The 22,135-nt window shown below is 34.3% G+C and overlaps 1 protein-coding gene across 1 annotated transcript; it reads right to left on the bottom strand.

The window, feature by feature from the left end:
- Positions 1-7,700: 7,700 nt before the first annotated feature.
- Positions 7,701-15,394, bottom strand: LOC120355805. Its single transcript, XM_039444518.1, has 4 exons — positions 15,266-15,394; positions 12,731-12,886; positions 10,731-10,889; positions 7,701-8,078 (listed from the first exon to the last, which is right to left on the bottom strand). The coding sequence occupies exons 1-4, from the start codon at positions 15,341-15,343 to the stop codon at positions 7,842-7,844; spliced, it is 630 nt and encodes a 209-aa protein (XP_039300452.1). The 5' UTR covers positions 15,344-15,394; the 3' UTR covers positions 7,701-7,841.
- Positions 15,395-22,135: the final 6,741 nt, after the last annotated feature.

A 22,135-nucleotide genomic window follows, 5' to 3' on the forward strand; every position in this document is an offset into this window, starting at 1 on the left:
AGATGAAGATATAATTGAACCCTCAACATCGCAGTACTCGTCACCTTGTTTATTGGTGCCCAAACCAACTCCAAATTCTTATCGTTTGTGCATTGATTATCGTCGCCTAAATAAGGTAATAGAGTTACAGTCAGCTCCATTAGGAAATCTTCACGAATGTTTTCATTATTTTTCGAATGCTAAGTGGTTTTCGTGCATTGATTTGACTAGCGCTTATAACCAAATCCATTTGACTGAAAAATCGAAGCATCTAACAGCGTTCATAACACCATTTTACTTGTATCAATTCAAGCGTTTGCCATATGGAATCAGTTGTGGATCAGCTGTTTTGACCAACTTAATGCAGAAATTGTTTGGTGACTTGCGTTTCAAGGGATTATTTTTTTATTTGGATGATTTGATTATATATACTGACACTCTCGAAAATCATTGGAAATTATTAGATGAAGTTTTCTGTAGATTAAAACGATCAAACCTGACAGTGAACCCTCAGAAATGTAACTTTGCTGCTAACAAAATCAATTTCCTAGGTCATTTGGTTTCTCATAATAGTATTTCGATCGACCCAGAAAGAACAAAACCAATTGTTAATTTTCCTGTTCCAACTAAAGTAAAAGGAATTGAACGATTCTTGGGAATGGTGCAGTTTTTCTCTAAGTTTATCCCCAACTTAGCACAGATTTCAGCCCCATTGAATGCCTTGAGGAAGAAAAATGCGAAATTCATATGGAATGATGAATGTCAAAAATCGTTTGATAAACTAAAACAGATTCTGTCACAGCCTCCGCTTCTAAAAATGGCTGATTTCAATGAGAAGTTTATTTTAAGCACTGATGCTTCTTCAATTGCAATAGGATGTGTGTTGGGTCAGATGCGAGATGGAGCTTTTGCCCCAATCGCTTATGCATCACGCACCCTATCACCATTAGAACGAAAATATTCCACCTATGAAAAGGAAACTTTAGCTGCACTTTATGGAGTTGAGAAATTCAAATATTTCCTTGAACATACAAAATTCATTCTGAGAACTGATTGTAATGCACTGCAGTTTGTCTTGAACCACCCAAAGCAACTTGGTAGGATAGGGAGATGGGTTCTAAGGTTATCTGCCTTCCAGTTTACTACAGAGCATGTGAAAGGCGTTGACAATAAGGTCGCCGATTGCTTAAGCCGTATGTTTGAAGACTCTCCTCCCGAAGTAATAGAGCAGAATTTATGTAGTATAAATTTAGTAGATTTCCCACTCAGTTTCACTGATATTTCAACCTATCAGAAGCAGGACGAATTTGTGAAGCAGATAATGCAATCAGCGAGTGCTGGTAATGATATTTTTCCGTATCAAATAAAAAAGGGAATTCTAGTATGCAATGTTCGAAATTCAACTGAACCAAAAATAGTACTTCCCCAAGTTCTAAAACCTATGGTTTGCAAGTACTACCACGAATCTTTGTTTGGCGCTCATCTAGGATATACAAAAACTTTGAATAAAATTAAACAGGTTTTCACTTGGAAAGGAATATCTAAAGATGTAGGAGTATTTATTAAGAACTGTAAAATATGTGCATTATCTAAACCAGCACAGAAGGCTAATCATGGCTATATGGCTTCCAGTGTTGCTTCTTACCCCATGGAGAAATTATTTATAGACTTTGTAGGAAAACTCCCAAGATCTTCTAAAGGTAATTGCATGATTTTTAGCTGTCTCGACGCTTTTAGTAAGTATTGCTGGCTGATTGCAGTCAGAGAAGCCAATGCTAATACCGTTTGCAATGAACTACAAAGGATTTTCACTAATTTCGGTGTACCTAAAATAATAGTGTCAGACAATGGACCACAATTCAAATCTAATATATTCAATAAGTTCTGTTTCAAAGAGGCATTTTACATGTCACGTGTACTCCATACCACCCTCAATCCAACGCTGTTGAAAGAGTACATGGGAATTTGAAATCTGCACTTATTGCATTCTCTTCTCATGACCACACAAAATGGGATGTACCACTCAGTTGGTTACCTCTAGCATTTAATTGCAGCTTCCACGAAAGTAGTAAGTATACTCCTTATGAGTTGATATTCAGGCATAAACCAACTCACACACTCACGAATATATGGGTAATAGATGAAATACTGCCCCAGAAATTCAGTGAAAATACGAGAAAATTGTGGAAACAAGCTCATGAAAACCTCTTAAAATCGCAGAGTAAAGCGAAGGAAAGATTTGACTTACAAAGAAGTAGAATCCCTTTCAAAACTAATGATAGAGTTTTCCTAAAAGCTAATCCAATTAGTAGAGCTGCTGATAAAATTTCGGAAAAGTTAGCACAAAAATGGTCTCGCCATTCATAATAAAAGAATGGACTTCACCTGTATCTGTAAAGTTATTTTCCAAGGATGGAAATACATTCATACGACGTGCACATGTATCACAATTGAAATTAGATAAGAGCATTAATACAGGAGACACATAAGAAATCAGGTGGACGCATCTGAATTTAGTGACTGTTGTATCATGTCTTTGAAGTTGTAATTGAAAGTCGACTATAAACAAGAGAGAAATTTCCTAGGTAGTAATATAAGTTCATGGCCATGATTATAGTAATAAGAATATTAGGAAGATATGAGTAAAATAGGATAAATAAGTAGAATTATTATTATAAGCGTAATTGGAGTATAATCTTATATAATATCAAATTTTTATATATAATCAATTAAACTATATCGTTGTGAATAAGGCATAATCAGTTTATTATTGTGTACTCAAGTATGATTATTCAGTTAGGTTGTAGTATTTTATTCACGTACTATAGTATTCATTGGCAATATAGAAATAGGTTAGTAGTGTTAATGTGTAATTAGATTAAGTATTGAATGAAAAGTAGGGATGGGTATCGAAAGGCAAAACATCGATGTTTCAAACATCGATGTTTTTTCACCTTAAACATCGATAAGTGAAAAACATCGAACAGTAACCATCGATGTTTTCAAACATCGATGTTTTTAAACATCGTTGTATCACCCTACGTTTTTACGGATGATACTATGAAGTCTATTATATCCTTAGAGTGACACAGATAGTAAAAATTAATTTACTTTTTTATGAACATGTAAAAGAAACGGAAAGATGACTTCAGTTGTGATTTTTGTTCAGAACAACTACATAAATCAATACAATCAATTCTTTCATTGTAAAATGTTGTTAATGTGTTTGAAGAAAAGCTTTTTCCAGCTCATGATAACCATTGCTTGTCATAATTGCAAATAAACGTAATTTTTTCATATTAATGATATTATTTTATTAATTTAGTGATTAAAAATAAAAACTGAAAGATTGAGCAAACAGTTGTGCAGTAGCACAGCAATGCCTACTTTAGTTCATACAAACACACAATTTTTCCCAACATAGTGAACTATTCTTTTATGTAGAAGAGTTTGATTAATTTAATCAATCACTAGTCACTAGAAAATATATTTTTTTCAATTTTTCTTTGAGACTATTTTAGAGTGATAATAGCTACCAAATAAGAGTGATGAAATTGAGCAAGTGATGACTTGAGGAGGAACTATGAGGCTTTTTTAATGCAAAACGACCTCTATTATTGAAGATTTCCATAAAATATGTGCAATTTGAATAAATAATGATTTAGTAATCAGAAAAATTCATTTATAAAATTATTATAAACACCTTTTTAATCCAGAAAATGAAAATTTTGTATGAGCTTAATAAGAGGTATTAATAAAATAGGGATTTTTTTGTATTGGCTTATCAAAAAACATGAAATAGATGAAATGAACAATACGATGAAGTAAAATTGAGCTTTGTAAATTTAACATAACAATTTGACATTTAAATACAAAATACTGCAGTTTGATAGATTTTGATAGTTTCTACTGTGCCAGAACTGTACGACAAATTATGGAAATTCTGAAGAGAGCTGTAGCAGAAAAAGAAGGTAGCCAGCGATGCTGGATATGAGAGCTGACGTGCAGGCACCCGTCTTTTATGTTCAGAGCTGTAGTGAGAAATGCAGTATCCAGCTTCTGGATATAAGAGCGCAAAGGGTTAATCTCCTCTTCCATCCTAACTTACCTCTTCTGTGAATTGAAAATTTGCAATAATAATGTACTATTATTTTTGTGAATAATACCTTGACCAAAATGAAAATACAATTTGGAAGCTTGGAAAATATATTAAAAATTGTAATTTTAAAGTTTATTCTGAAATTTCTCAAGTAAAGTTTGATAGTTAATTATTTTTTGCGGATATTCCGCATATTTGATAATAACAGTTGGACAGCTCCTGGATATTGAAAAGTGAACACTCGTTGCTTCAAATGATTCCAAAACTGACAAGGCAAACTATGACATTAGAAAGTGCGTTACTTGAGGATTTATTTCCATGTGAATAAATTGATTTGAGTCTACTTTTAGGCTCAACTCACACTTACGCGATTCAGGCCGAGAAGAGACTCGACTCTAGTGGAGAGCATGTGTTTCCAATGGTGACACTCAAACCAGTCGATTTTAGTCTCCGCGACGTCACCATTTGAAAACACATGCTCTCGACTAGTCAAGTCTCTTCTCGACCTGAGTCGCGTGTGAGTTGAGCCTACTCTAGATAGTAGATTACTTTCCTCAACAGCTGAGACAATTTGTTTTCATTTTAATGATGGCGATTCTGAAATTGACATGACTGAAGGATACAAAAAACCTCTTCATCTCAAGATAATCCTCTTCAAAGAAAAAAAAACCTTAAATGAATTAAAAAAAAAATTGGAGTTGTTTTTACTCTGTAGTTAAGAAAAACATCGGATGACCGATGTCTAGGTAAAACCATCGATAAGTGAAAAACATCGAACAGTAAACATCGATGTTAAAAACATCGATGTTTGATGTCGAAACATCGATGTATCGATACCCATTCCTAATGAAAAGCTTGATATATCGATAATTCTCAGATTAGGCTAGTTCATTGTTCTAGTAAGGTTTCATGATAAATTTGTTGATATTATGATACCGTCAGTTGAGTAATTTGTGTAATGTTGACTTCGAACGGCTAGCTCCGTTCAGAGAGAAAAGGATCCAGACAGAGTCAATCCAATTTTCTCTGACTGCGTTCGACGTAAGTTACTCTCGCACACTCTCTCTCACAACCTTCATGACTTGTAGTACGGTAGTAGTAAGTGTTTGCTCGGAAAACCAGTCAACGACGCTAGATTGCGCTGGGCCCGCGCTTTTCTTCGTTTCGACTGACTCCGAATGCTGTGGATTCTCCCCACACCCTTTCAATTGGCGCGCTCACCTATTCAAAATTTTGGTAGTTTTTTTCATTGGCGTCCAACTTTCCTTTAACGGGGGGAGAATCTGTACCAAAATTTTGAGTTATTAAATGGAATTTATTCTATCTTAAGTTAGTAGTTTTCAGTTCCCATGAAGATAGTAAATTTATTCTTGTTCATTGGCAACTTAGCCAGCATTTCTATAATCGTTATAATTATGATCAGAATCTTATTAAAGTCCTTGGTTCCCACGATCCCACTTGGAATTATCTATTCTCACGATAGATTTAGACGCCAGAAGTATGCTGAATCAATCCCATAGTTCTAAACTTGCAAAAGGGAAATAACTTTTCTCTCCTAGTTTCCTTCTTGCTTGAACGTATCACCTTCCTCATTTACTGAGGAGAAAGAGAGTGGGCGAAGAGAAATTCACCGGTGATCGGGTAAATATTTTAAGTAATGATGGTAAAACTGATCAGTCTGGAAGCCTCTGAAAACTAGGAGAGCGATCATTCTAATCCCAGCTGTCATAGTGTTAACTGTTTCTTGAGATTTTCTTACAATTTCCAGTAATATGTTTTCGTTTGGGGGTACATTCTCATTCTCTCCAGGATATTGATTGTCCAAGTAAATCGGACATTTAATGTAATTGTAATTTAGAAGTAAAGTCCCCCTTATAGCTATGGGATAGTTAAGATAATTGACGATTGATTCCCTCTATACTTCGGATCTTCAATACCCCTTTTGGGTGAGTATTTTTATTATTGTCATTGAATATAATTTATCATTTGTGAAGTGATTTATGTATGTTAATAATATTATTTATTTCCTCATAGGAAGCGGTGAATTGTATTTATTTGATGATCTACCTAGATCATCAATTGAATACAATCCTATTAGATGTTGGTAATTATTATGTTTCTAATTCTGTTGTAAATTTGTCATCAGGTTTCTGTATCGGGCTGAGAATTTCCATTGTAAAAGGGCCGGCGACTTCTTCCAACCATGGATGGAATCGTACGTCATTGAACGCTGATGAGGAGAGAACAAGACTAACTCCCTTTTGGATCTGTCACCACGACGCCTGAACATTCCTGGAGGACGACTAATCATCTTCACCCTTCATCCATCTCCGCCAGGGACTCCGGACATCGCGACGACAACTACAAGATGAGTACTTGATCTTTCCCCACCAGAATTCAATGTGTCCCTTAGATTTTGGTCTCTTAAAGACGTAAATACAATTAAATTTGGTCTATTAAAGACAAAGATAATCTTTAATTGAAGAAAGTATTTATTGTAAAGTGTTGTTTGAATTTAAATATTTAATATAGAGGCAATCAATCGTCAAATGATTTTTATTTCGGATTCCTCACCACTGGAATAGTACTAGAAATTTCACTAACCCCTCCACCATCGGGGTCTCGCATGATTTCCAAACTTAATTATAGTTGTCTGAGAATTTAGGTTCTCAAAAGACACTATAACCTATATAATTATTTTACTCTATCAATTTTCTGTTTTTTTCTCTTTAATATTCATATTGATTAAAACTTTTACAATATTTCCATTAATAAATAAATCCTTAGTTTAAATAACGAAATTAACGTTTTGGTAGAGAGTTAGTGGGGAGGATATTTTTAATATTCTTTCCGAAGAATGGACATTGATATGTCCAAAGCTCCGCCAATTTATGTAGATGCATAACAATATGATTATTATCTATAGTTATTATATTACAAACTGCTTTTTCATATCATATACAGTTCAATAATTATTTTCTTAGTCTATATTATGTAAATTCATCTATAATTTTGCTGTATTGTAAGCTATTGTATATAAGTGTATAAGCCAGTATATATTGTAATCTACATAAATAAAAGACTCAATCAAATCAAATCAAATCAGCATCTATAATTGCGGAGTCAATCGGAGCAGCGGTAAGGATTGCCAATTGATAAAGCAGCAGCAGTCTACAGCAATTGATTGCAGAATTTTATATAAGCTCCTTGAAGAGCTGGTAAGAACCATATGGTATATTTTATTTCAGCAGGCGCATGAATGTAAAAAATATCCCAATCTCATTTGCTTCACTGACTACTGCCAGTTGGGTACATGTAGGTCAAATACAGCTTTACATAAACATGTCACAACCAACGAGGGGTATATATTCTATGTGTACCCAAAAGTGACATTACGAAGTGTAAATCAATGTTCGACAAAATCACTATGATCATGAAGTTGCATCGTCACATCCGATTCTATTAACATGCAAGGCCAACTATTGATTTTTCAAAGCAATATGATTTAGAAAAAACTATAACCGAAGCTGGAGCAGAAGGTTACTAGGACTGGGGACGTCAATTTGATAAATCCGGTTCAACTGTGATTTCAATATTTATTCATGAAGCGGTGATACATTGGTTGATTTCTTATGATTGAGTGATATTGTAATGCTAATTGAACTATCTGCCAGGCTTATTATTCTAGAATTGTGAACACATTGGACCCCGAGAACATTTCAAATTTGAGAGTGAAATTAATTTTTTTGAGAAACAGTGAATCTTATGGTGTAATAAGTGATGAAACATCCGTCATGCGATCACTCTGCTGAGTTTTCTTTGGAGATTTAGGTATTTTTGGAGTAATGAATCCATAATATCTTGTACATGATATCAGCTCTCTTCTATTATATTGATGAATCTTAATGAATGACCCCTCCACTCTGTATTCGCCATAAGGAAGAGCAGGTACGTTGTTGAAGTTGTAATTCACAGTCCAGTTTTTCATCACACAAGTGAACTGTTAAAAAATGATAAATGCATGGAAGAGATTGATATTGAAGTATTATGGAATCATTCTTCACAATCACACAAATAATCAATTATCACATCAAATGAATACTACAGTTCCACAAATTCAAATTTGAAAACAATATTGGAAACCATAAGAGATGATAATGGATGATGATTGAAAATAAATTTTGGAATTGGAAGTGAACCGCCACTTCTTTGGAATATTCAATTTTTTATGGAATACTCGAATTAAACATTTTTTTTGTGAGGAGTGAGGAATCTATTTTACGCTCGCCAGATGTTTACTTTGCGCTCTATAACCAAAGTGCATGCGCAGTAGGCTACATTGTAGAAAAATTCAATTCCAATAACTTCATGCTCCTACTTTTTAGCCTTTATTGCCAACACCCTTGGTGGCGGAGACAGCTGGAGCATTGACTTTCAGGCTGAGGGACTCATGTTCACATCATGGTCCTACCAAGTTCTTTTTGCAGATGATACTAATTTATTGTTTTATCTTATTCTAATAATAAAATAAATTATTCTAATTGGATAGAATAATCAAAATTGATTAATTCAATTATCATCAGATCGATTTTCCAAAATAATTTGAAAAAATTGTTTATTGTATTGGAATCCAATACTGCAGTTGTAGAGAAAAATTTGTATGTAATTGGAGCAGATAGCTTCTTTATCCTTCTCATGAAAATTACAATGCTCCGCTAAGCATTGCTTGGGTGAAACTCCAGGTACAATAATGTGGGTCAAGAGGCTGAGTCAAGGGTGGCCGGGCGCTCTAGAGGCAGTTTGGCTACCCCTCTCTCAGCGGAAGGACCTACAAAAAGGCCAGGAGTGGAACTCACATGGGTCACGAGTTTGGAGAGGCCAAAACTCACCACTGCTGAAGGAAGGGCGGCCATTTATGCAAAACTTCTTGAGAGAGGTGAGACTTTTGACCCTGCGAAGTTTTGGAGGGGCAAAAAGGAAAACCCAAGAGACTAGTGACGGGTGAAAAACTAGGTACAAATGTGGGTCAAGAGGCTGAGTCAAGGGTGGTCGGGCGCCGTAGAGACAACTTGGCCACCCCTTCCTCAGCGGAAGGTCCTACAAAGAAGGCCAGGAGTGGAATTCATGTAGGTAACGAGGACTAATCAGTCTGAAAAGACTGCCAAGCATATCACACCGGATTGCACCAAGGATTGCAACCAGGTGATGAATGGAATTTTAGTATAGAGATAAACTCCTGGTTCTTGTAAAGGACATAGGTATTGGTATGCCTAACTAGCATACCACTTGGGAACACAATAAGCTTCAGTTGACGTGTGGGGTTCTTTAAAACTTTGGATCCTTGAATCTGTCTCTTCAAAAACAAAAAACAATAATGCATTGCATGGTAAATGTTTTGACTCTGAAGTCGTGTTTCACGCTCTTAATACATGAATAACTATTTTTAGTCTATGTCTTGTACTTTGAACAAAGTACAATGCTCAGTGAAGTTATGCAACAGGCATCTAAAAATTAGACTTTCGAATTTACTGTGGAACAAACAAAATGGAAAATTCTGTCACCAATGCATTCCCCTGATTGTACCGTCTTAGATATTATAGTCCATACAAAATCACTTCCAACTAGGAGGAATATGCTGAGCAAAAAATGGAGGGAGAACAGTAAAGTAATAACAGTGATGGATAGAGTCATAGAAAGAAGCGCAGTTGCCATTTCGTCTATTAGATTCAGTCGACTTAGTGCTTCGAAAATTAACCCATCTATACACTCCTCTTACAGTAGGTGAGAGGATGAAAAATGAATGAATATTATGGTATAGTTATAATAGTGTATATGGATATACCGGGTGATTCAAATAGGACTTACAACTTTGAAAATTAATTTAAATCTTATTAAACATGGTACAGAGCTGGTTTTGGTGTTGTTCAAAGGAAAACACTACTTCAAATTTTGACTTAAATAGTCCGCTAGTGCCTGGTTGTGCCGCACAAGCGCTAGCGTCAGTTACGTCAATGATGGCTGCCTTTACTGGACCCGAGCGTGCTAGCCGTGTGTTTCGTTTTGAAAAACGGCATAGAGTACCTTGATATGTTGCAAAAATTGTTGATACCACATATTGATGAGGATGACCGAGAATGAATTTCTTTCTTTATGAAAAATAGCGCACCACCACACTATCTGGCTGACGTCCAGGATTTTCTTAATGACCGTTTTCCAAATCAGTGGATTGGCCGTAATGCTCCAATCCAATTGCATGGCCCCCTCGTTCCCCAGACCTAACACAGCTGGATTTTTTGTGAGGTATCATAAAATATGGTGTATGTACCTAATACCTATTTTGCCAGCCGCTCTACCTGTACTTAGAGCATGTATTTGCGCTACTGTTGAGCAAGTTACACCTGAAACGCTAGTGCGAGTCTGGGAAGAAATCGACTATCGATTAAATGTCTGCAGGATAACCAACGGAAGTCACATAGAACACATTTAGTTTAAGGTAAAAAAACTTGAAGTGTTTTTCCTTAAAACAACACCAAAACCAGCTCTTTACCTTGGTTCATAAGATTCATATGAATTTTCAAAGTTGTAAAGTCATTTTTGAATCACCTGGTATTTGGTGCATATCGATAATATTCTTGTAATGAAGCATACTCACCCTCTCCCTCGGACAATAGAATGTTTGATTGCAATGATCGAATACACTTGTGATTATTTCCATGCCAAATTTCCTAACCAACTCGCAGGCTTTCATTTCAATATCAACAACATTGTTGTAACGTCCATTTGTGCCTTTGTTCGATGCTACTAATCTTACCTTCAAGAATAAAAAACGTTTTGACTCATACATCATATTTAGAGATGGTGTTTCATTGGGTCACAACATGCATTTCAAGTAGGTTCAAAAAGTTTCCGAATCTTCTCTGTTAGTGAGGTCAAATGATTGGTGACGTTATTATGACAGTATGTAATTGATATTGATTTTGCTATCCTTGTATTTAATTCGACAGAGCAGATAGTGCCATCTTTCTCTAGCTCCGCAACGTTCCCAGATCGTATTTCAATGAGTAGAGATATAAATTATCAACAAAATATTTTATCACAATTATGAATCCTTATTATTGGATCATTAAGAAATAAATCTACTTTAGGAATAGAATAAAATTTATTATTTCAATTAAACTCTACAATTATTATATAATATATTTCTGTTCACTCATATTTTGTTCATCAATTACTTGAATTATTGATAAAATTCAACATTAATAGACTATCATCCATCGACAGAATTGTTTCATTTGTACTTCTGTTATTAGATTGCAAAATGTATTTCTTTTTTGACCGAGTGAAGTGATGTCTAAGATTCAAGTTGACAGTTTGGCATTTCTCTTAATGTTTGAATGTTTGAATGTTTAAATGTTTATATGTTGCGCATCTATGGCAAAACACGATAATAGATTTTTATGAAATTTGACAGGTATTTTCCTTTTTTAATTGCGCGTCGAAGTATATACAAGGTTTTTGGAAATTTTGCATTTCAAGGATAATATAAAAGGAAAAAGGAGCCTCCTTCATACGCCAATATTAGAGTAGAAATCAGACTAAAGAATTATTCATCATAAATCAGCTGACAAGTGATTACACACGTGTGGAGAAGCCAGTCTATTGCTGTATTTCTAGAAGGTCTATAGTTTCAATCAGGTACTTGTTGAGAGTACTTGATGAGAATACTGCGTGAGGTCTACTGTTGACAGAACTACTAGTTTAGAACTCGTGGCTGGAGCTTGAGGCATCTTTTTCCAGTCACGCCAAAAAATATTGTAATTTAATGATTCTTTTCATTGAATTTGTAGAAATATTTATTGTATTTGGCAATAGATTCATTATTCATGATTCATTCATTTTCAACAGTAATGAACAGTTGATATCCATCAGATATACCAGTTTCGGTTATATTTTATAGGATGCAGAGAATCGGCAACACTGTTCACCTATCTTTCTTTTCTGCTATAATAACGTGTACCTCATTATATCACTCTGGCGTCCATGCACTCTCAGTATTGCTGATTTGATTCTATTGCTCTGACAAAGATGGAAAGTCCATATAATAGTGAATGGTAAAGTCTATAAAATCTATATAATGATAGTCAGTGATTAGTGATAGACAATAAGTGATAAACAATAACTTAGAACAGAGATTATGAAGTCATAAACAATAAATTATAACAGAAATTATGAAGTCATAAACAATAACTTATAACAGAGATTAAGAAGTGATAAAAAATAACTTATAACAGAGATTATGAAGTGATATACATAACTTATAACAGAGATTATAAAGTGATAAACAATAACTCATAACAGAGATTATGAAGTGATAAACATAACTTTTTTTTGGACTATTCCTATCAAAGTTCTGGGAAGGAACAGTACCAGGCTATTAGCCCTCTGTTAATGAATCAATGAATGTTATTGAATCTGAAATGTTTAACAACAACGAAAGTAGTTTAGATAATTATTATTATATCAAACCACATTGAAAATGTGGAATTCAGAAATGTGTGTGATTTCCAGTTGCATCTTATCTAGCATCGAGAGAATATTCATTCGCCATCCAGTTTGAATAGGAATGATTTCGTGAAGTTCCAAGTTTGTTACCTTTAAGTTATCATCCATGGGTGCTCCTGTATCAAAGATACCACTGTATACAAAATGTGTTCTATTCAACTTTCTTGCTTTTATGGGCTCAAAGAGATTAAATTTTCCTCTTTTATCACAATTTGAGCCATAACTGAATCTGATGTCATATGGGCCCTGTAAATCATAATGAAAAGTGAGTTCAAGAGATTTCAACTCTCATTGAAGAGTTTTCAGAAGTCGTACTTATTACTTTCCTTGCCCTATTACCATAGGTAAGGAAAGTATTGCTTTCCAAAAATATTTAAGGTACCCCAATTTAATGTTTTCTATACGTTTCAAGGTCCCCTGAGTCCAAAAACATGATTTTTGGGTATTGGTCTGTGTGTGTGTGTGTGTGTGTGTGTGTGTGTGTGTATGAGTGTATGTGCGTCTGTGTACACGATATCTCATCTCCCAATTAACAAAATGACTTAAAATTCGGAACTTGAGGTCCTTACTATAAGGATCCGACACGAACAATTTCGATCGAATGCGATTCAAAATGGCGGCTAAAATGGCGAAAACGTTGTCAAAAACAGGGTTTTTAGCGATTTTCTCTAAAATGGCTCCAACGATTTTGATCAAATTCATACCTAAAATAGTAATCGATAAGTTCAATCAACTGCCACAAGTCCCATATCTGTAAAAATTTCGGGAGCTCCGCCCCATCAATGCAAATTTCGATTTTAGATTCCTGATTATCAGACTTCAGGTACAATTTAAACAAAAAATTCTAAGTGGAAAATATTGAGCATGAAAATCTCTACAATTAATGTTCAGTAACGTTTTCACCTAAAATTGGAAATAAGCTCGAAATTCGAGAAAATGTGATTATTCAATTGCTAACTGTTGATTCTATTAAACATTCATTATGAAGAGATAGCAGACCTCATGTGTGTCTCCAGCGTTATTGCCCTGTCACCAGCTGGCTCAAATCTTTGAATAGTAGACTTGAGATGCGCGGAAACACTAGCGTCAGGTGATCAATTTTCATAACGGCAAGGAAAGTTGTGTGAGTGCGCCTCACCAGATTTTTTTGTGTATAGTAGCATTGTTATCATCGGTTTATAACAAAGTGATAATGCTCATAAGATGACTTATAGAATGTAGGTTTTGACTTCTGTCAAGTACGTTTTTATTACCTTGGGATAGGTGTTGATTTGTTAGGAGAGATAGCCCAATGTTCTGAGGCTACAGCACTGACATAATTATGTACAAATCAATAGGAGTTCTATATTGGAAACGTTGTAAACGACAAACACAACAAACCTATTTTTATTTTCAAAACAATTATTGAAAATTTCGAAGACCTGTATATTCTGGCAACTTGAGCCATATTCTAGTGTTTACTTTTCATAGAAACTTGAGCTGCAAACTTCAAATAATTGGTGCAAGATTCTCTCAAGAAGAGAAACCCAAGAGATGTCAGTTTCGGATATGATCAAGAACATTTTTTGTCTATCAAGCACCCTCTATGAGTCAAAGCTCTACTTTTCTAGACAAACCCTTTTCGAGAAAACTCTGGAGCTTGTTTTTTTCGGACTTAATTCAGGAAAATTCATGAAACCCACACAACAAGTTCTATCTTAGTCTAGCTAAATCTTTGAGTAACCTCGTTTAAAAGTAAGAATTCCATAAAAGACTCACGAAAATGGACATTCACCATCTATCTAGTAAATCACAGAAAGAACTGTTTCCATCATATGATACTAATCAAATATCAGAGAATGATTTAACTGCTTTTTGTGTAGTTGAGAATTTGATATTGTGGTAATTATTTATATTAAATGAAAAATACTACGAAATAGTCAAACACAATAGTCAAACCACAGATTTATTGATACTTAGAGAGACAGGTTTCGGTTATTACATCATTGTCAATCTCTGATAAACTAAAACTAAATACAAGAGCAGCAGAATTTATACTAGTAGGCGAGTACTGCTATTAGTCGAGGGCATGAACGCTTGCCATTGGCAGCAAAATTTACTTTGAGTACAAAATAAGAACCACATATTTACATATTTGTTTTATTATCTATCACTTGTTTTCTTGGTTCTTATTTTGTACTGGAAGTAAATTTTGTTATCATGGCAAGTCTGTTGCTTGAGCCGCCATTTTGTGACACCTGGTTGGACCATTTTGTGACACCGTTGAGTGGGAAGAGACTGTCTAGCTGGGCCAATGGCAGGCGCTCATGCCCTTGGCCAATAGCAGTACTCGCCCACTAGTATAAATTCTGCTGCTCTTGTGTTTAGTTTTAGATTAATAGAGATTGACAATGGTGTAATAACCGAAACCGGTCTTTCTAAGAATCAATAAATCTGTATTTTTTGACAATTTAATTGTCTTATTCATTACATTTGAAATGATTCAACTGGTTATTCTTGAACAAAAGTAATTATTGACTAGTTGATTTTGAAGAGACACATTTCTTACAATTGTCTCGTGAAATCATCAATATTATTCACGTTTTGTAGGACTACATAATACAGTTTGTTTCTACATTAACTTACCGCTATCTCCTCCCAAAGAGCAGATCCTCCTGTGATCACAAAGCACAGAATAATCAAGATCCTGATTGGTGCAATCATTTTCTCAAGACGGTTCTATCACTTTGTTGTGATGAAATTGTCAAGTACAGTAGGACACCAGGGTTAGATAGGATGATAGTGAATGTCACTGTTCAAATTGAAAAAGTGACTGTAGTAATAACGGAAAGGATATCCTTTGTGATCAATTTATTACATTTTGATTAAAATCTTGAAATCTCCTATCATGCAAAAACTTTTTGTGTGAAGGATGGAAACTCAACTGTTGTTTATCAAACAGTAGCAAAAACTTGGTTGATGCAAATTTCCTTGATCATGTTAGCTTGAAAACAGTTGATTTTGATAATAACATAGTATTCTCTTTATTCTGAAGGGTTTCCAAAGATTGGACTCAGATTACAAAGTCAGTTCAAAAAACATAGTCGAACCAATAAAACCATTCCCTTATCCGCTCTGTGTCCTTTATAAGAGTATGGACAGCAACATTACATTCCACAGAATGATAAATCATGTATTATAATCTAATCATGAAGAGAAATTTATATCGTTGGACAAACATTATTCGTCTATTTTTTTCACTCATCACTTTCTACAAAATACATTTCGTATAAAATGAAATAATTCTGAGCTTTCTATCGCCATTGAGTGCTGAGTTATAATATTTCAAAAATGAGTTGTAATGTCTCAGGTTGTAGAGTGGTAAATTACACCCAGAGAGATTTCAAATCATAAATTCAAATTGTAAAAATCGAAAGACACAGTTGTTTAAAAAAGGAATTTCCTCTAAATTTCGGGTTTTCCGGAAATTTTACACATTTTTGAAATATGATAACTCAGCACCTAATAACTTAAAGATAAAAACTCGTAACTATTTCATTTTATACGATTTTTTTTTTTAAATAGGCGTGAGTGATTTTTCTAATGGCTCTATTTAGCGAAAATCTTAAAGAAAGGATCCGAGAATCTGTGGTGTTTTGGACACCATGTAAAAAGTTTGGGAATTGATTCCTTGAACGGCCCTTCTTCACTACCTCGTGACTGGACTAATTAGAGCATTAATTTTTGCAAGGCAGTTAATTACTTTTTCGCCACACTTGGATGTAATGAGCTGGTTTACGTGCGTCATATGGAGGCCGAAAGTGATTGTTTTCCGACCAGGCCGGTAAAACTTTACGGCCCTAGGGCTGTAAAATGACCTTGAATAACAGCTGATCGTGTCCGATCTCACAAAAATCATAGAGATAATCTCATAACGACTGTAATAATCTATATAAGTATGTATCGTGAATCGCGGTATCATGTCTATAATATATTTTATGAATTACTGTTTCATAATTTAATATTTATTATTGTGTTTTTGATATCAAACAATAGAATACGATGATATCTCCATAGCCTCAACAATATAATGTTGGCTGCATTGTCCATTGTCAGAAAGGTAAGTATCGCAAGTCTTTAAAAGTGAAGAATCGAAAATCTTTGACTAAAAATTTGAAACCTACTGATGGTCTGAACATTCATGATTTGTTATCGTTTCTAACTATTGCACTAAAAATTCAGTCATCTTCTCAAATAGATGACGGCCAGATGCTAAAATTATTAGTGCCATTCACAGTTGGGCCTCTATGCGATAAAATCACTATGGCGATCAATTCAAGTCACTCTTTTGATAAATTCCACCAGGAGGTTCTGAACTATTTTGTACCACAGAGACTTATGTCAACAATAGTCAAAGATCGATTTTATCGACTGCAAGCGCCGGTTGAGCCTATATCAGCTTACGTGGTGTCGATAAAAGACAGTGCTTTGCTATTGAGATTGGAAAAATCAGAAGCTGAAGTCATATCTACAATATTAAGTGGTCTGAGTCCTCACGAAAGGTCAAGGTTAATTTTCATGAACAAACCTACAACTCTAGCCCAATTAGATGAAATCTGTATCCAGGCACAAAATTTACATTTTGCAGACATCGAAAGAGATGCTTTCTATAGGACTAATAGAGATAATAACAATACACCTCAATTTGAAAAGAGACCCTTGAAATTTCCTTTAATTAATAAAGATTTTTCTAACAATTCCGAAATTAAAGTTCATAATATCATGGAGAGACTGGCTCCAATGGACTTATCGCATTTGAGTTATTTTGATAGGAGTAGTCTAGAGAAATTGATCAGTAAACACGCAGATGTTCTGACTGAGAAAATTGGATCAACCGATCTAATAAAATATGATATTAAATAATTAACATCCAACAAGGTTGTCAGATCTCAACCGTATTCTATGAATCCAATCAAGTTGGAATATCTAAGAAAAAAGATTCAACAGCTACTAGATGAAGATATAATTGAACCCTCAACATCGCAGTACTCGTCACCTTGTTTATTGGTGCCCAAACCAACTCCAAATTCTTATCGTTTGTGCATTGATTATCGTCGCCTAAATAAGGTAATAGAGTTACAGTCAGCTCCATTAGGAAATCTTCACGAATGTTTTCATTATTTTTCGAATGCTAAGTGGTTTTCGTGCATTGATTTGACTAGCGCTTATAACCAAATCCATTTGACTGAAAAATCGAAGCATCTAACAGCGTTCATAACACCATTTTACTTGTATCAATTCAAGCGTTTGCCATATGGAATCAGTTGTGGATCAGCTGTTTTGACCAACTTAATGCAGAAATTGTTTGGTGACTTGCGTTTCAAGGGATTATTTTTTTATTTGGATGATTTGATTATATATACTGACACTCTCGAAAATCATTGGAAATTATTAGATGAAGTTTTCTGTAGATTAAAACGATCAAACCTGACAGTGAACCCTCAGAAATGTAACTTTGCTGCTAACAAAATCAATTTCCTAGGTCATTTGGTTTCTCATAATAGTATTTCGATCGACCCAGAAAGAACAAAACCAATTGTTAATTTTCCTGTTCCAACTAAAGTAAAAGGAATTGAACGATTCTTGGGAATGGTGCAGTTTTTCTCTAAGTTTATCCCCAACTTAGCACAGATTTCAGCCCCATTGAATGCCTTGAGGAAGAAAAATGCGAAATTCATATGGAATGATGAATGTCAAAAATCGTTTGATAAACTAAAACAGATTCTGTCACAGCCTCCGCTTCTAAAAATGGCTGATTTCAATGAGAAGTTTATTTTAAGTACTGATGCTTCTTCAATTGCAATAGGATGTGTGTTGGGTCAGATGCGAGATGGAGCTTTTGCCCCAATCGCTTATGCATCACGCACCCTATCACCATTAGAACGAAAATATTCCACCTATGAAAAGGAAACTTTAGCTGCACTTTATGGAGTTGAGAAATTCAAATATTTCCTTGAACATACAAAATTCATTCTGAGAACTGATTGTAATGCACTGCAGTTTGTCTTGAACCACCCAAAGCAACTTGGTAGGATAGGGAGATGGGTTCTAAGGTTATCTGCCTTCCAGTTTACTACAGAGCATGTGAAAGGCGTTGACAATAAGGTCGCCGATTGCTTAAGCCGTATGTTTGAAGACTCTCCTCCCGAAGTAATAGAGCAGAATTTATGGAGTATAAATTTAGTAGATTTCCCACTCAGTTTCACTGATATTTCAACCTATCAGAAGCAGGACGAATTTGTGAAGCAGATAATGCAATCAGCGAGTGCTGGTAATGATATTTTTCCGTATCAAATAAAAAAGGGAATTCTAGTATGCAATGTTCGAAATTCAACTGAACCAAAAATAGTACTTCCCCAAGTTCTAAAGCCTATGGTTTGCAAGTACTACCACGAATCTTTGTTTGGCGCTCATCTAGGATATACAAAAACTTTGAATAAAATTAAACAGGTTTTCACTTGGAAAGGAATATCTAAAGATGTAGGAGTATTTATTAAGAACTGTAAAATATGTGCATTATCTAAACCAGCACAGAAGGCTAATCATGGCTATATGGCTTCCAGTGTTGCTTCTTACCCCATGGAGAAATTATTTATAGACTTTGTAGGAAAACTCCCAAGATCTTCTAAAGGTAATTGCATGATTTTTAGCTGTCTCGACGCTTTTAGTAAGTATTGCTGGCTGATTGCAGTCAGAGAAGCCAATGCTAATACCGTTTGCAATGAACTACAAAGGATTTTCACTAATTTCGGTGTACCTAAAATAATAGTGTCAGACAATGGACCACAATTCAAATCTAATATATTCAATAAGTTCTGTTTCAAAGAGGCATTTTACATGTCACGTGTACTCCATACCACCCTCAATCCAACGCTGTTGAAAGAGTACATGGGAATTTTAAATCTGCACTTATTGCATTCTCTTCTCATGACCACACAAAATGGGATGTACCACTCAGTTGGTTACCTCTAGCATTTAATTGCAGCTTCCACGAAAGTAGTAAGTATACTCCTTATGAGTTGATATTCAGGCATAAACCAACTCACACACTCACGAATATATGGGTAATAGATGAAATACTGCCCCAGAAATTCAGTGAAAATACGAGAAAATTGTGGAAACAAGCTCATGAAAACCTCTCAAAATCGCAGAGTAAAGCGAAGGAAAGATTTGACTTACAAAGAAGTAGAATCCCTTTCAAAACTAATGATAGAGTTTTCCTAAAAGCTAATCCAATTAGTGGAGCTGCTGATAAAATTTCGGAAAAGTTAGCACAAAAATGGTCTCGCCATTCATAATAAAAGAATGGACTTCACCTGTATCTGTAATAGTATATTTCGCACCTAGGGCCGAAAATGAGACTTTTCTGGCTCGAAATCGGTTTTCAAGTCCGAGGCCGTAGGCCGAGGACTAGAAAAGATTGAGAGCCAGAAACACATTTTTGCCCATGGTGAGAACGTTATTTTTCGCCACACAGAAAAATAAACAATATAAATATGAGAATAATTTATTGTTTATTAGGCACTTCCGAAAGCAAAGGAAGGTCATAGCTCTAGCAAATCTGAGGTAATCTGAATATCAGGAAATTGTCCAAGTATTTTTATTTTTTATTCTGATTTGTCTAAATAACCTAAAAGATTATGTTCAATTTATTATGTAAGAGGTTGAGTTTATACTTTTTATTCTTCCAATTGACAATAAGATGATTCTATTATAAATGTTTTGATTCTTGAATAATAAACACAAATAATGAAAAATTTTTTGATCAGCTGTGTTAGCACTGAAATTTGGCCAATCTGAATGTCAACGTCAACAATGCTTGTTGTCGTTGACTTCGGAAGTTTAGGTTAGAAGTTCTATCCTACTCTGAAAATCGAATTTGAATAATTTATAATATATAAATCTATTCATCCAAATAAAATGATATTATCTTATTGCAAAATACTTTATTCAATTCTAGAAGCATAAACTTATTCCGTTTCATAAACTATTTTGTAAACACGTTCACATCAAATCAGAATCAGCTGACTTCAAGGTTATTTTACAGCCCTAGGGCCGTAAAAATTTTACCGGCCTGGCCAGAAAACAATCACTTTCGGCCTCCATATGACGCACGTAAACCAGCTCATTACATCCAAGTGGGGCGAAAAGTTATTTTCCAAGGATGGAAATACATTCATACGACGTGCACATGTATCACAATTGAAATTAGATAAGAGCATTAATACAGGAGACACATAAGAAATCAGGTGGACGCATCTGAATTTAGTGACTGTTGTATCATGTCTTTGAAGTTGTAATAATTGAAAGTCGACTATAAACAAGAGAGAAATTTCCTAGGTAGTAATATAAGTTCATGGCCATGATTATAGTAATAAGAATATTAGGAAGATATGAGTAAAATAGGATAAATAAGTAGAATTATTATTATAAGCGTAATTGGAGTATAATCTTATATAATATCAAATTTTTATATATAATCAATTAAACTATATCGTTGTGAATAAGGCATAATCAGTTTATTATTGTGTACTCAAGTATGATTATTCAGTTAGGTTGTAGTATTTTATTCACGTACTATAGTATTCATTGGCAATATAGAAATAGGTTAGTAGTGTTAATGTGTAATTAGATTAAGTATTGAATGAAAAGTAGGGATGGGTATCGAAAGGCAAAACATCGATGTTTCAAACATCGATGTTTTTTCACCTTAAACATCGATAAGTGAAAAACATCGAACAGTAACCATCGATGTTTTCAAACATCGATGTTTTTAAACATCGTTGTATCACCCTACGTTTTTACGGATGATACTATGAAGTCTATTATATCCTTAGAGTGACACAGATGGTAAAAATTAATTTACTATTTTATGAACATGTAAAAGAAACGGAAAGATGACAACAACTACATAAATCAATACAATCAATTCTTTCATTGTAAAATGTTGTTAATGTGTTTGAAGAAAAGCTTTTTCCAGCTCATGATAACCATTGCTTGTCATAATTGCAAATAACGTAATTTTTTCATATTAATGATATTATTTTATTAATTTAGTGATTAAAAATAAAAACTTAAAGATTGAGCAAACAGTTGTGCAGTAGCACAGCAATGCCTACTTTAGTTCATACAAACACACAATTTTTCCCAACATAGTGAACTATTCTTTTATGTAGAAGAGTTTGATTAACTTAATCAATCACTAGTCACTAGAAAATATATTTTTTTCAATTTTTCTTTGAAACTATTTTAGAGTGATAATAGCTACCAAATAAGAGTGATGAAATTGAGCAAGTGATGACTTGAGGAGGAACTATGAGGCTTTTTTAATGCAAAACGACCTCTATTATTGAAGATTTCCATAAAATATGTGCAATTTGAATAAATAATGATTTAGTAATCAGAAAAATTCATTTATAAAATTATTATAAACACCTTTTTAATCCAGGAAATGAA

Source organism: Nilaparvata lugens, unplaced genomic scaffold, assembly GCF_014356525.2.
Source record: "Nilaparvata lugens isolate BPH unplaced genomic scaffold, ASM1435652v1 scaffold4860, whole genome shotgun sequence".
In the NCBI taxonomy this organism is placed as follows: domain Eukaryota; kingdom Metazoa; phylum Arthropoda; class Insecta; order Hemiptera; family Delphacidae; genus Nilaparvata; species Nilaparvata lugens.

Bases quoted from the DNA above. Each gene is read 5' to 3' on its own strand.
- LOC120355805 (XM_039444518.1), bottom strand. From the start codon at position 15,343: ATGATTGCACCAATCAGGATCTTGATTATTCTGTGCTTTGTGATCACA. The intron at 12,887-15,265 runs GTAAGTTAATGT...TATGATTTACAG, and splicing joins CTCTTTGGGAGGAGATAGCG to GGCCCATATGACATCAGATT. The intron at 8,079-10,730 runs GTGAGTATGCTT...ATTTTTTAACAG, and splicing joins TCTATTGTCCGAGGGAGAGG to TTCACTTGTGTGATGAAAAA.